Raw genomic sequence first — 14,714 nt, forward strand, 5'->3', positions numbered from 1 at the left:
ATTAATCGATAGTGCAGCTAGTTTAGTAGAGTTTATTAAATTTAGTACAACAGGATAAGATAGTTATAGAAAAAATTAGTTCTAATTTAGAGTCTATGGGATATATTTATTTAAATATTATAATTAATCATGTGAATTTTGCTCAACGCAGCTGCAGATGCATTGAGCCGGATACCTTTTACATCCAACAGCTTAAAGGAAATGCAACAGCATGTAGTATCGTTCATGACAAGAGTACAAGCTCGTAGGTTATGTATTATTGACTGTGACAACAATAATATGACTACGGAGGTATCCTCTACTCCAAGGCCTGATCAACCTAAAGTAGTGGAAATCCTCAAACGACCAATTGACGGCGTTGAATTGATGCTATTTTGTAATAAAAATACATTAAAACAGATAGAAAAATTTAAACATTTTACTAGTGATAATGGTAACTGCAAATTCGTGCCTGACAAATCAGCAATTTTTATAATTTCTCAATCGTTGTCTACCGTAAGTGTGTTAATGAGAGAATTATAACGTTTTTGCAAGCAAATCAAAATAAACGTGCTCGGAATAATTAAAAGCAAGCGCTATGAACGATTTGTAGACAATTTTATAAAGGAAATGAGCCATTTGAAAGATTTTCCCAAGTTACTTGTTATTAAAGATGTGACAAGTATTACTGACAAAGAAGTTTGTAACTTAAAATATTGTTTTATTGGATTTTTGTTAGTAAAGTATGAAAGTTAATAATATTTTGTGTAATTTAGTTTAAGTAAAAAAAAAAAAAAGGGATTATATAATAATATCATATTTTTTTTAAAAAGAGGGGAGGTGTAGTGTGCAGCTCGCCTAACCTTATATTTGTAACTGCACACACTAAATTATGACAGTATTACATGAATTGTCGACTTGAACAGTTCTCTTTTATTTCACCTGCAACACTCCAATACATCAATGATTACGGTCGAAATTAGATTGTCGAACGAATACTGCTAATTGTTTATGTCTAAATATATGTGGGGTTTTCTATTCAGGGTGGGCCAGTGAAACGTTTGATTACTTCACTCAAACTTGATTTTTTATTTTGTCTTAATCGTCTTAATTTATGTAATTAAAATATATACGTCTTACGTCTTCAGAGTTACACCGCGTCTGTCGGCGGTCGCACCCGCAACTACCCTCCTCTCGCTTAAAAAATAAAACTAAGTGTTCCGCATTCATTCGCCGTCTTTCTTACTTCTTAACACGACATCTTCTATCTCGCTCACTCAGTCATGCTCCATATCTGTCATCCATCCATACCACTCCGTTCTGTTCCTATTTTTTTTTAATTTTATTGCTTAAATGATTGGACGATCTCACAGCCCACTTGGTGTTAAGTAGTTACTGGAGCCCATAGACATCCACAACTAAATGCGCCACCCACCTTGAGATATAAGTTCTAAAGTCTCAGTATACTTAAAAAGGCTGCCCCACCCTTCCAACCGAAACGCATTACTGCTTCACGGCAGAAATAGGCAGGGTGCTGGTACCTACCCGCGCGGACTCACAAGCGGTCCTACCACCAGTAATAACATACACATATATATGTACTTACAGAAGAGCAGCTCGTAGTCCCCGGAGTTGCTTCTGATGTACTGACTGTCCTCAGACCAGTCCAGGTGCGTGATATAACTGGAGTGGCCCTGGGCATATCACGAATTGTAATTAACACATTGTATTTCCTTCTCTTTACAGAGCAAAGCAAAAGCCACTAAGTACATCCTTTTTTTATGATTGAAGGATTACTGGTGGCTTCGAGGCCTTTCCAGTTTCACCAGGACAGGTGGGCGAGCAAAGGCTCAGCCAGGAGGGGTGGGATTTGCTAACAGCTGCCCGAGCGTCTCCGAAGGAGACCTAACAACTCAAGAGCAGTTGCTTCGCGAATGAATCTACTACCGGATCGGAATTGCGACCCGCTGAGAAGATCCGGCGAGGAACTCAGCGAGCTGATGCATGGGCGAGTACATACTATTTTAAAGCTGTAATATTGAGCGATTGCCTAACTCAACAAGCCGATCAAGAAAATTTTACAAATCTAACAGCAGTGGTGACATCTGTTCTCTAAGGAAGTAACTAATCAAACAGATTTCGATGCGAAACTAAGCGTGTGTGTATTCGATTTTTTTTATTTAAGCGATCTCTTTTGTATAACGATTCGTGTCAGATATTATTAATAAGTAGCGTTTGTTAAACTTTTGATTGCCGTGTAGGTCACATGTGCCCTACGCGGCGCACTGAACTAATTATGTCGATTTCTATTACTAACGCACCGCAATATGTAGTAAAGAGAATATGTGAAAGACTTCGAATTCGAAGACTGAAAATGCATCTACTTCTAAGAGACCTAAAAGACTAAGACATACATTAGCAAATAGAAGAAGGCAAGGCTAGGCAATTCAGGCCCTCAGTAACAAACATCGACATGATTACTTCAGTGCGCCGCGTAGGGCACAGGTGACCTATACGGCAGTCAAAGGGTTAATTATAATTAGTAAACGGTTATGGAAGCTGGAGTTTTGTTTTGAATCCGAAGCGTTAATAAATACTGCCCGTGTGAGCGCTATGTTCTACGCGTCTACTTTTAAAGCGACAGAAGTACAACACAAGCCAGTTTTATTAAAATAGTATTTTTGTCTCGAGCGCTTGTAATAAGTTTAATTTGAAAATTCATTTGTAATGTTCGACAGTGATGACGTCACTGAACCCCTTACATACAAATTCATTGTTGAAGCTAACCCGACAATGTGACTTAATAACAAGCCTATTTATTACGTGAGTTCACCCGCCCTATCATAGCGGTATTCTGTCCGGCGGTACCCTACAATAGCGGGGCTCCCTTCTAGGGTTGCCACCAGTACTTTATAATATAATGTATTGTACGTAGTTTTCAGGTAAAACACGAAAATACTTTATTTGGCACGATTTGGTTTCTGTGGGATTTCGAAAACTTTAGTAATATGTCTTTTTTCGTTAAGCGAAATACATCGATTGCTCATTCGATTTCGCCACTCGCCAACGCAACATCACTTAAGCACTCGTTTTTTAACAAATATTTCTGAACACAACATAACCTCAAATGTCAACAATGTCACTGTCATTAATTTCCAGTTTCTTGTTCAATTTATTCAGTTGTATTAAAAAAATAGGTATTTGAACATAATAATAATAATAAATAAATTGTACTTTATTTTGATACGATGTAGTTTTATTTCCCACCTATAATAACCAATGTACTTAAGCTGCAAAAAAAGTGGCAACCCTAGTCCCTTCATATAAACCCTCCTTTCTCAAAGAGATATTGATGTGGGCGGAACTATACAAGCACAGGGTATCCTGGGAGCGCCCTTCGTGCTAAGGACACTCCGAGGTCAGACCATGTCTGGCAGCGCGCTCGCGTGGTACTCCTGTCTCTACTTGTTACAGAAGGCACTAGTGGTCCAACAATTAGATCATTTTTACCCTTCTACGTTTTCTCTCCGTACACTAGAAACGCATGGAACACATAATGTGTAATGATAATGGTTATAGTAATTTCTACAATAGTATTGCGGTTTTCATGACTAGCATAATTAAAAATAATTTTATAGGAAATAAGAGGGTAGTTAACATAATATTCAAATGTCGGGTATCTGGTCCGAAATAATAACACGAGGAAAACAAATTCGAGATTCATACCGAAAAGTAATGTTAATGATATCATTATAATATTTATTTCCCTAAGATTTACAAATCTATGGAGCTTAAAAAAAGAATTGAAAACAAAATAAAATCTTACCAAACACTTTCCGAGGCGACTGTACCTAGCGCCGTTGTCTTCGACCCGGTAAATGTATATGAAGTTGTCCCGGGAGCCGAGGGCGACCATCTTGTTGTCCGGCGAGTACTGGATTGTTTGGATCGGCTCAGAACTGGAAATGAACACAAGTAGTGACACGACGGGTCAATGACCTCTTACGAGCACACGAGCCGCTAGTTGCTATGCACCCGCATAAAATCAATATGTCTTCTTAGGACTTCAACAGACGTAATTAAGCACATCATTACGGATCCTCCTGATCTATTAACGGTGCTTTTAGGCACCACAAGCACCGATCACCGTCCTCGGTGAACCCGTCGCTTGCGACGAAGGGCTCGACGAGCGAATTAACCCATAGATACAGCCCACTGAGTTTCTCGCCGGATCTTCTCAGTGGGTCGCGTTTCCGATCCGGTGGTAGATTCTGCGAAGCACTGCTGTTGCTATGGACACTGTTAGCAACACTCCGGTTTGAGCACCGTGAGCTCACCTACACGTTAGGCTGAAGTTGATGTAGCCTCTCAAGGTTATGAGCATAGGTAGGGGAAAAATGTCTCTAGATGAGCATGGGCACATTACCCGTCCTGGTGCTGCGCCAGCACGTCGCGCGAGTGCGGGTCCAGCACCAGCCAGCGCCCCGACAGGCAGCCCACGGCCAGCACGCCGCCGTCCGCCGACCACGACACGCACTGCGCCCGCTCCTGCGCACGCACACACGTCATTACGTGTCACGTCATTTGGGGATAATGCTTTACATTGACAAGCCCAAAACATTTAATCCTACTAGTGGTCCCGCAGTAGTCGAAATTTGACTATAATTAATTGAAATTATAAGTTTGAACATTATTAAGGTTCTATTGTCATAGACTATTGTACTTCTATAATCACAGATTTCGCTATAGACAAATAATATTAAAGACAAACAATATTAACCTATTCTCATTTTGACCACAGACTGTATGATATAATAATAGTTTGACAATAAACAAAGAGTATAAAATATATGTATGTGTGTCAAATACATGGTAATGTGTGTTAATTTTTTCTTTATTAATTTAATGTTTTATTAATGCATAGTTTACAAAAAATATTAGCATTCTGCACTCCTTTTCTATATAAGTGTGGAAAATTTCATGCTCCTCCGTCCGCGCAATTTTCGTAAAAAGGGGTACAAAGTTTTTGCTTCACGTATTAATATATAGATATCATAGAGAATAAGAATAAGCTGCCCCCGGATATATAATATTGTTCATAAGCACGGTCTGCGACCGGGAATCGAGCCGAGCTTCCGTAGTGCAGCCAGACAGAGTTAGTAGTTCTGCAATCGGTGGGGCACAGATTATACAACGATTAGGGACGTGGCGTCATGTCTTGTAATTTCTGGCTTAGCGTTAGGTGACACAAAATTTATTTGATTACATTCAGTAATATTGTTGTGAGTTTGGTATTTTAACTTCAGAGGGTAGCTGTGAGATTTTTTTATCATCTTCTATGTTTTCAAGTATTGTTTAATAAACGCGACAATCTTTAAGTTTTTTTATTGAATTAATTATTCTATTTAATTAATCGACCGAGATTTCTAAATATAGTTAGGTAGTTTTCCAATGACAGCACAAGAGCGCATTATGCGGCATAATGCTCAACGTTGAATGTTTCAACTACAGCAACTCGAAGCACAATCGAGCACTCTCAAAAGTACTGCGCGATACCAACTCAGTGACAGAAAATTTTTTTTTTTTAGTTGGCATTGATCGAAATTTTGTTTATGTTATCGTTAGTAATATTATTTATTGTTGAAAAAATTTGGAAGGCTTTCGTTTCGTCGTAATTTCTTCAAAGTTAGTTCAAACTGTGCTAAAAAATAAATATAAGTATGCATGAAGGTACAAATAATTACTTTTATTTTTATATTCCACATTTAAAATGTGAATACAATTTCATTTTAGAATTCGAATCTGTAAACAAATTTATTTTACAGGAATATACTTTTGTAACCATTGCAATGGCTTGGTCGAATCATCATCATGAACTTAGCGCACTCTGTTGATGCATTTGAAAACTAATTCACGTTCCAATTAAGCTTCAGCATAATTTGGCATTGTGAGTTACTGAGTCGCATTATGCTCTGTAATTGGAAAACTACCTTAATTAAGTAAAAAAAGTTCGATATCAAAATTTGTTTGAAAGCATTTTTTGCAAATTAAGATCATTTTTATATTCAGTGAAATGTCCAAACTTCAGCGTAACAATGTATAAATGAACGATTCATTTTATGAAAATCTTTTAGACGGTAGACGTTAATTTGTCTGTAGACTCCGTTGTGTCCGGTGCTAATACACAAGGCAGGGTGGTCACCTCGATGTCCTTGCTCCAGACGGTGGAGTGGCTGAGCGCGTCCCAGAGCTGCAGCAGGCGGTCCCAGCCGGCCGACGCGAACCACGCCAGCGACGGGTGCGCCGCCAGCCCCCACACCTCCTCCACGTGGCCTGCGGGAACACGCAATGTAATGCAAATACGTCATTCAACAACTCAACATTACTTTTCATTATTCAAACAATTAAGTAGCGGCTTGATTCTGCCTCGGAAATTGCTGATTGACATCAGCAATTTCCGATGTCGATGGGCGTCGGTATTCACTCCCCGTCAGGTGGACATCATCAGCCTACAAAGGCAATAAAAAAAACCTTTTTTCTTTTAATTGCTATTCTTTGTAACTTGTCTCACATTTAGGCCTCTAGTTCATATTGAATTTACATTCTCTAATTTTTTTTGTTGATGTTTGCTCTCTTTCTAACACAAGCATTGCTCATGAATTCCCGTTCACTCTCGCATTTGTTGTTTCATCAGTATTACCTATACTTCTATACTAATACTATAAAGAGGAAAGATTTGTTTGTTTGTTTGTATTGAATAGGCTCTGAAACTTCTGAACCGATTTGAAAAATTCTTTCACTGCTTGGAAGCTACACTATTTCCGAGTGACATAGGTTATAATCCTTTTTGAAAATAATTAGGAATCTTTACTAAAACTCCAATAATGTAACCCAAGGTGTAAAAAAATTATCTAAAATTTTATTTACATCGCGTGCCCTGCGAAGACTATTGATAGATGATAGAATAAAATAATGTACTACGACTTTGAAGAACACATTACTATTTACAAAAAGCGTCGCGACAGCATATGTCTGACTACTATAGTTATGCCACAATATGTGTTCTTTTATTAAAAAAAAAAAAAAAAAACCCGTCAAATATCGTTGTTTCTGTATCGGTGTAACTTTTTTGTGTTAAATATGCTGTTTACACAATAGAACAGCTTTACTTGTTTACTCGTCAAACAATACATCTGATATGATAACAGTGCAGTAGCAGCGAGGTGGTGACTGACCCAGCACGGCCGGGGAGAAGCCGAGCTCCAGGTCTCCGTGCAGGATGCAGTTCTTGGTGGTGCCCACGTACAGCTGGCTGCCGCGCCCCTCCGCCAGCACTCGCACGCCCCCGTAGTGACCCTCAATCTGTATAAAACTCATTTTACTTAACACTTTTTTAGTTACATGGGTGTGGCCCCCTGTCAGTCTACTATCGGCATGCTGTCAATCTACTGTCGGTCTGATGTCGGCCGACTATCAGTCTACTGTTGGCCTGCTGTCGGCCGACTGTCAGTCTACTGTCTGCCTACTGACAGCTTGATGTCGGCCGACTGTCAGTCTACTGTGCCTACTGTCAATCTACTGTCAGCCTGCTGTCAATCAACTGTGTCAATCTACTGTCAGCCGACTGTCGGCCTGTTATCAGTCTACTGTCGGCCTGTTATCAGTCACTGTCGGCCTGTTGTCAATCTACTGTCGGCCTACTGTCGGTTTGCTGTCAATCTACTGTCGACCGACTGTCAGTCTACTGTCGGTTTACTGTCGGGCTTCAGTCGGTGTGCGTACCACATTCTCGAGGCCGGTGGGGTTGACGTCGGCGTCGAACATGACGATGCGGCCGTCCTTCCCGCCGGCGGACAGCACGGCGCCGTGCTTGAGGCAGGCGACGCTGAACACGGGCCCGTCGTGCACGGCGCGCACGAGGCGCTGCACCGTGTTGGTGCCGCGGCCCCACACCGTCAGGTTGCCGCTCGAGTCGCCAGACAGCACGTCGCCTGCGTCATCACAAACATCCACGCAGTGTTCTAAATACTATAATATCGACGCGTCAAAGGGTATTTGGTTTAAGCAAAATTTTTGCAAAGTTGGCCGTTTAGAGTTAAAATTTGAAAAAAAAAAATCATAACAAAAATTAAAAAGGATTGTGTGGTTTTATGAAATCACGGTAAAAGTGTGAAACTTTTTTTCACAATATAGACATTAAACACTGACGACAAAAACAAACAAAATAGAGTGGAGCACAGGCGCTATAGCAACTATAAGCGCCGCCATATTGGCCTTGGCTGCTCTGACGAGCGCCTTTCGCTTTATCCCTATACCGCGGCCGACCGTCACGCGACATGCAACACACAGACAATAAAGTTTGAGACGATGTAATAAAAGTTTCACTTTAAAAAATGTTCATTTATTTGAATAGAGTGAACTTAATTGAAGTTCGATTAAAGACATCCAATTGTTGATGCTAATATCAAATAAAACGTTACAAAACGAACTTTAATAACAAAGATAAATGTCGCGTATTAAGCGAAATGTAGCTTAAACCAAATTGCCTTTCACGTCCCGATATGTCTTCGCCATAAGTCTAGTGCTTATTAAAAACGGTTTTTAGTTCACATTCAAAACTATTGTTTAGGGCCAATAAAATTGTTTTAGTATCCTATTATTATTATTCGAGCAGTTTTCTTTCAGTCAGTGCTATCGGTTTATTATTATTATTCTATATGATCAACTGAGTCGTAGCGTTGTAGCTTTGCTGAATTATCAAAATACCCGCTTTTTTTTCCCATAAAAACCTTATTACGGACCATTTTTGTAATTATTGCTTATTTATGCAATCTTCTTTTTTTTTTTTTTTTTTCCTACCTAAGCTGAGAGCCTTGAGAGGCTATTTCAGCGTAACCCTAACGTTTGTAGGTGAGCTCACGGGGCTCAAACCTGACGACGATGCTAACACGAACCCTAGCAAGAGTCGTGCTTCGCAGAATCTACCACCGGATCGGAAACGCGACCCACTGAGAAGATCCGGCGAGAAACTCAGTGGGCTGTGTCTGGGAGTTGAAGTACCTAGAAGCACCGCTAGTGGATCGGGAGGATCCGAGATGACGTGTTTTGGGCGACGTCGACTGCTTTCCATTCTGTCCGCAGGATCGGGAATGTAGTTACCGGCGGCCACGATGAGAGGGTTCTCGTGTCGTGCCGCTTTATCGAAGTGGAAACTTATGACATCATCTTATTAATATTGCTCAGTTAATAATATTATTTAATGCATTTGAATTTATATTTTAAATCTTTGCTTTTTAGTGAAACAAACTGTGATTTATACAATCTTAGCATTCACGAATTGTTTTAAGTTTTTAGCGGCTGTATTACACACACCATTGTTTATCATGTTCCTTTCTATCACAAGCCGGTATCCCATTAGACTGCGGTTACTATGTTAGGAGCAGATAAATCTGTCTACCCTCTTTTTAATCCGATTTCGTTTTTTCACGTTACCACTCGATGACTTACCACGACAATTGTTAAATTTGAAAATCATGGTAAGAGAACCCGTTAAACAGTCTTAGGGTCTCTCTAGTCACTCAGTAATAAAATAGATTCCAATGAGAAAGCACTGCTGTTGGTTTTGTTACTTCAAGAAGCCGGAGGCTAAAACGAAAGCATCGACGAATTTGGGAGGGTCCATTATCAAATAATCGAATGGAAGAGAGCGACTACTTTGTATTTTTCTGCAAACGAATAAAAGATAATCCAAAACAATTCGCTCCTACCCGCACATGTCAAAATCTACATTTTATGAATTGTTGCATCTGATACAAACTGACTTAAGACCATAGACCTATATAGTAGGGACACGACATATTGTTCTATACGTACAATTGCTTATATAAATAGCACCCATTTTGAAGGCACAAACATAAACATATATCTATCTCGTTCTTACTCAGCACTTTAACTCGCAGGAAAACAATATAACAGTATTTCAGTGCGTACATAAAATGAAACATGAATATACGTAAATATCTCCGTCTCCGTCTAATGAGGCCGAAAATCCGCCATGTTTAGCGCGCCAAATGTCATTGTCACGTCAGTTCGGCCGTCTGTTTTGGGTTGTACATTATTTATTGACTATGATATCGATTTAATATGATTGATTATATAAAATTTCATAATTTATCATGCTTAAAACATACAAAAATAATAATTAAAACGTATTTTATAGGATCTCAAGAAAGTCGATGTCCTAAAACTATTATCTATATGTATTTAAATTCATTATGGAGCCCTCATCCGAAAAATCCATTTTTCGGTCGGAATCTATTGATCATGACACTAATCATAAATACCACTTTAAAATATGTCATCAAAACATATTTAGACATTCTGTTTAGATATTTCGGGAAAAAGGCTACCGACAAAATCTCTTCGGAACTATTTAAATAAAATAGTTTTATTCCGCAGTGAGTAAAACACTATTGTAAATTTGTTAAATTTTTAATAATTAAGTGATTTTAGAGAGGAAGTCACAAGGAATGACGTTTGTAATTAATGAATAAATGTTCTGTAGGTGTTTTTTTTTCACGCGGTCCCTTGATAAGTTTAAAATTTGAATCACTCTCAAGCGAAAGTGATTCAAATGGTGCGGCGCACCTTCCTTGGGGTGCGCTGCGGTAGTATGTTACGGACTTTAGAGTCAGCAAAACAATTAAAATTGATTGTAATAGTCTAAGAAAAACACGTACTCAAAATACGATAACATTTAGCATGCTAGAAATGGGCTGATGGCTTTGAACTACGCCATATCTTTATGTTTTGCGGCAAACGACAACTTTATAAAATCAGTGTAGCAACTTTTACTTGGCAAATTCGAAGGACGAACTTGTCTTAGATTTCACCCATCTAAATCATATCATATTTGCACATAACAATATACCTACTTACTTCCCATTAAAGTATAAATTCTACAAATAAATAATACTCAACAATATTTAAAATAAAATGAGCCAAGAACGTTTATCGATAAAACCTGATAACATTGAAATCTTTTGTACAGCACTAAAGCCGCCATGTTTTGTGGCCAGATGACGTCACAGTGGCACGAAATTTTGGTTGACGTTTCATTTCCATAGGTTTCCTACTTCATTGCTTAAGACATGAAGACACACGGACTGAAGTGAAGCGAGGCGTACGAGTTGGCGTTTGTACGAAACAGTACAAAATGGCGTCCACTTTGAAAACGCTAGAAATCCGCTAGTATGCTAAGACCATTACTATTTAGTTAACGAATGCAATGAAACTTATTTTGTGACGTGTTTGTTTCTGATTTTGTGGACGAATCAAAGGTTATGAATGATTTATTTTATTTCAGACAACAACGAGTCCATATGTGTACATAGTATTGTTGAAACATACTTAAAATTAACAAAACCAATCAAATAAAAAAAGTACATTTATTAAAAATAATTATCAGTTGAATACATTTCATTATCATATAATATCAGTTACTTCGGTCATATTGCCCGCTGACAGTCAGATAACTTGGACAAAGTGATTGTGACGGGCAAAGTAGAAGGAAAGAGACCCCACGGCCGATTACCTAGCCGTTGGTGTGATCAAGTAACCGCTCTAACTGGGTTGCCAGTCGCAACCGCCATTCAAGAAGCTGAGGACCGGATGAGATGGAAACAGCTCACGAGACAGGCCACGGTCAAGTTTCTGAGACACGAGCTTCAGTAATGAAGAAAGCGACGAAGAAGAATACATTTCAAATATTCCATTCAACTGATACTTACTTCGCAACCAACCATTATTATTATTATTATTTAGTCCGCAAGTAAACCATGGTACAATGGTTCATAGGTCTTAGTTCAGTCGGGCGACTCACCGTTGTGGTTGAAGGCGAGGCAGGTGACGTATTTGGGTTTGTCGCGGGCCTCGAAGATCCCCATCCTCTTGTACAGCACGTTGGTCTGGTCCAGCGTCCAGAAGGCGATGTGGTTCTTGCCGCACGTCACTATCTGGTTCCGGTCGAGCGGATGGAACTCCACCGCGACCACCGTGTCCACGGAGCACTGGCGGTGAACACGATCATGGACCGTTTATATATTTATGACCATAACGTATGTATTTAGCGGCGGTTTTACATCGTGTTAGCGTGATGAAAATCGCTCGTGAATAGCTGCTTCTTTCTGGATTAAAGGTCGAGTGGTTGAGCCGTGAAATGTTCACCGCTAAGGAATAACATCGTGTAATAAAAATCAAATCAGCAACAAATATAATTTGCGTAATTACTGGTGAGAGCACGTCTTGTGCGTCCGCACGGGTAGGTACCACCGCTATGACCTATTTCTACCGTGAAGCAGTAATACATTTCGGTTTGAACTCTAATAAAATCATGAATAAAAAAATATACATAATTGGTCGTTTGTAAAGTCGGTTTACGGACTATATGATGATCCCTTCTAATATATAAATGTGAATGTAAGTTTGTTTGTTATGCTTTCACGCGAAAACTACTCAACCGATCATCATGAAACTTTGTACACACATTCTTGGAGGTATTAGAAGTAACATAGGATACTTTTTATTAAGAAAAAGAAATATTTTTGACGAAAAATAAAAAAAAATAGTCAAAAAATCTCAAAATTTAGCTTCTTCAACGCCGTCTACCGGTTCAGTAATGAAGTTCCAATCCTGAGTGCTCTAAATGAAGTCGCGGGTAAAATTTAGCGTTATGCCAAAGTAACTATTTCACGCGGACGAAGTCGCGGGCAAAAGCTAGTATTATATATGACGTCACATGAGAAGAGAGATTAATGTGTCACAGGCCAATCGTACCTCTCTATCGCTTGTTCCGCGTTCTCGCTTGCACGTTCAGACGGAACGTAACACTTTTTCATGCGTGCAGTTTACATCGACTTTCATGACGTTATCGCGCCAAAAAAAAAAACTTTTTACTAAAACACTATGATGACAAACCTTGGTTTCGGCTAGGCAGTGTCCCTTGTCCGACCTCTGCCAGTCCCAGACGGAGATGACGTGGTCGGGCGCGTCGTGTATGGCAGCGAGCAGCGATCCGCCGTCCGCTCGTGAGAACGCCACCGCCCATATGCCGCGCTCGGCCTGCCCGGCGCCCAGCACCGCCAGCGTCGCCAGAGACACGGAGTTCCACACGCGGACATGAGGCTGTGCATATACAAACACATACAGCGACTTTAACACCCTCAAATTCAATCACTACCAAATAACCCTTGACGTATAAAGGATTATGTTAATTCAACTGGAAACCGAATCAAAATCGGTGCATCTGTCCAGAGCCACGATGCCACAGAATTCTAATGATTATTACAAACAGAATTGATAGTAAGTTTCCTCAAATAATTTATTTAGCCTTTTGTTTTAAAGTGTACACTTTAGACACACAGTAGACTTTTTATTAGTACAAAAAAATTATTAGTACAAAAAGTGTTTAAATCGGACTCAGAAGTGTAGGGTTGCTAAGCGTCGTTTGACTCTCAGTCAATATCCTTTGCATAGGGTCTTTAAGAATCCATCCTTCCACCACACTAGTGAGAGTCTGGCGGGTAGCCGTCATACAACATAAGATATTTGTCAGATGCCTGAATCTCGCTTACGGCATTTTAAAGATAAGTTTCCATGTATGTATACAAGTTTTGAACAACAACCAGAACCGTCTTTTTTATTTTATTGCTTAGGTGGGTGGACGAGCTCACAGTCCACCTGGTGTTAAGTGGTCACTGGAGCCCATAGACATCTACAGCGTAAATGCGCCACCCACCTTTTTTTATAGCCCTTGTAGGCAGACGAGCACATGGCCCACTTGATGGTGAGTGGTTACCGTCGCCCATGGACTTCAGCAATGCCAGGGGCAGAGCCAAGCCGCTACCTACCGCAAGATATAAGTTCTAAGGTCTCAAGTATAGTTACCGTCTGTCTACCGAACAATATCCCCCGCTCGGTGGAAGATCTTCCCTTTGCCCTACAAGAGGAAAGTCCAATATCGGAGTCTGAGGTCTCTAAAGCACAGACTAAGAGTGTACTCACCCTAGCATCAACCCGGTCGTGGCCGGCGCACTGGCCGCTGGCTACGATCAACTTGTTAGGGTGAACCGCCAAGCATTTGACGTCATCGGTGTGGCCGGTGTAATGCCTCTGACATTGCTCCTCCACGTTGAATAGCACCACGACCGATGCAACAAAGTACACGATCTCACCGGTGGGCAGAAGATATAGGTTGCTCCTGCAGTCTTTGCCTCTGTAATGAGAATCATTTATACCGGTAAAATATCGATCGAATCGAACCAAATTCCTAAAACTGCGATACTTTAAGACAAATATTTTGTTTGGAATGAAAACTAGCGACATCTTGTAGCGCATGCCACTAAACTGATATCGTCTTTTCGCATTAAAAGTGTACAATTTCCAAAAATATTCGAAATTGAATTAATATGCGGAATCATTTGGTATCACCAGTATTTTTCTCATAAATACTGTCAAAAGAGCGTAGTTTAGTTTAAATGTTTTTTTTAGTTTACCATTAACAAAATTAATACATAATTTTATCTTACTTTAAAAGATAGATAATGTACGTGGTAAAAAAAAATAGGTTGCAAAGATATAATTAATATTAAAAATATCACATGTTAAACCTTTAAAACACTGTCCTGTAAAATTAGTAAGTTTTGAAATTATACAGTTAATGCGAGAAGACGATATGT

At 39.6% G+C, this 14,714-nt stretch overlaps 1 protein-coding gene across 6 annotated transcripts in view; it reads right to left on the reverse strand.

Moving 5' to 3' along the window:
• Positions 1 to 14,714, reverse strand: part of LOC101743885 (echinoderm microtubule-associated protein-like 2) — a 103,664-nt gene that overhangs the window by 5,568 nt on the left and 83,382 nt on the right. For all 6 annotated transcript variants that reach the window (XM_038017309.2, XM_004926768.5, XM_038017308.2 and 3 more), the window contains 9 exons: positions 14,041 to 14,251; positions 12,955 to 13,161; positions 11,861 to 12,047; positions 7,762 to 7,970; positions 7,215 to 7,341; positions 6,182 to 6,312; positions 4,406 to 4,527; positions 3,806 to 3,938; positions 1,586 to 1,673 (listed from right to left, as the gene is read on the reverse strand). In XM_038017309.2, the coding sequence (XP_037873237.1) occupies positions 1,586 to 1,673; positions 3,806 to 3,938; positions 4,406 to 4,527; positions 6,182 to 6,312; positions 7,215 to 7,341; positions 7,762 to 7,970; positions 11,861 to 12,047; positions 12,955 to 13,161; positions 14,041 to 14,251 (1,415 nt within the window). The remainder of the gene's footprint in view (positions 1 to 1,585; positions 1,674 to 3,805; positions 3,939 to 4,405; positions 4,528 to 6,181; positions 6,313 to 7,214; positions 7,342 to 7,761; positions 7,971 to 11,860; positions 12,048 to 12,954; positions 13,162 to 14,040; positions 14,252 to 14,714) is intronic.

The sequence above is a fragment of the Bombyx mori genome, chromosome 18, assembly GCF_030269925.1.
Source record: "Bombyx mori chromosome 18, ASM3026992v2".
Lineage (NCBI taxonomy): Eukaryota > Metazoa > Arthropoda > Insecta > Lepidoptera > Bombycidae > Bombyx > Bombyx mori.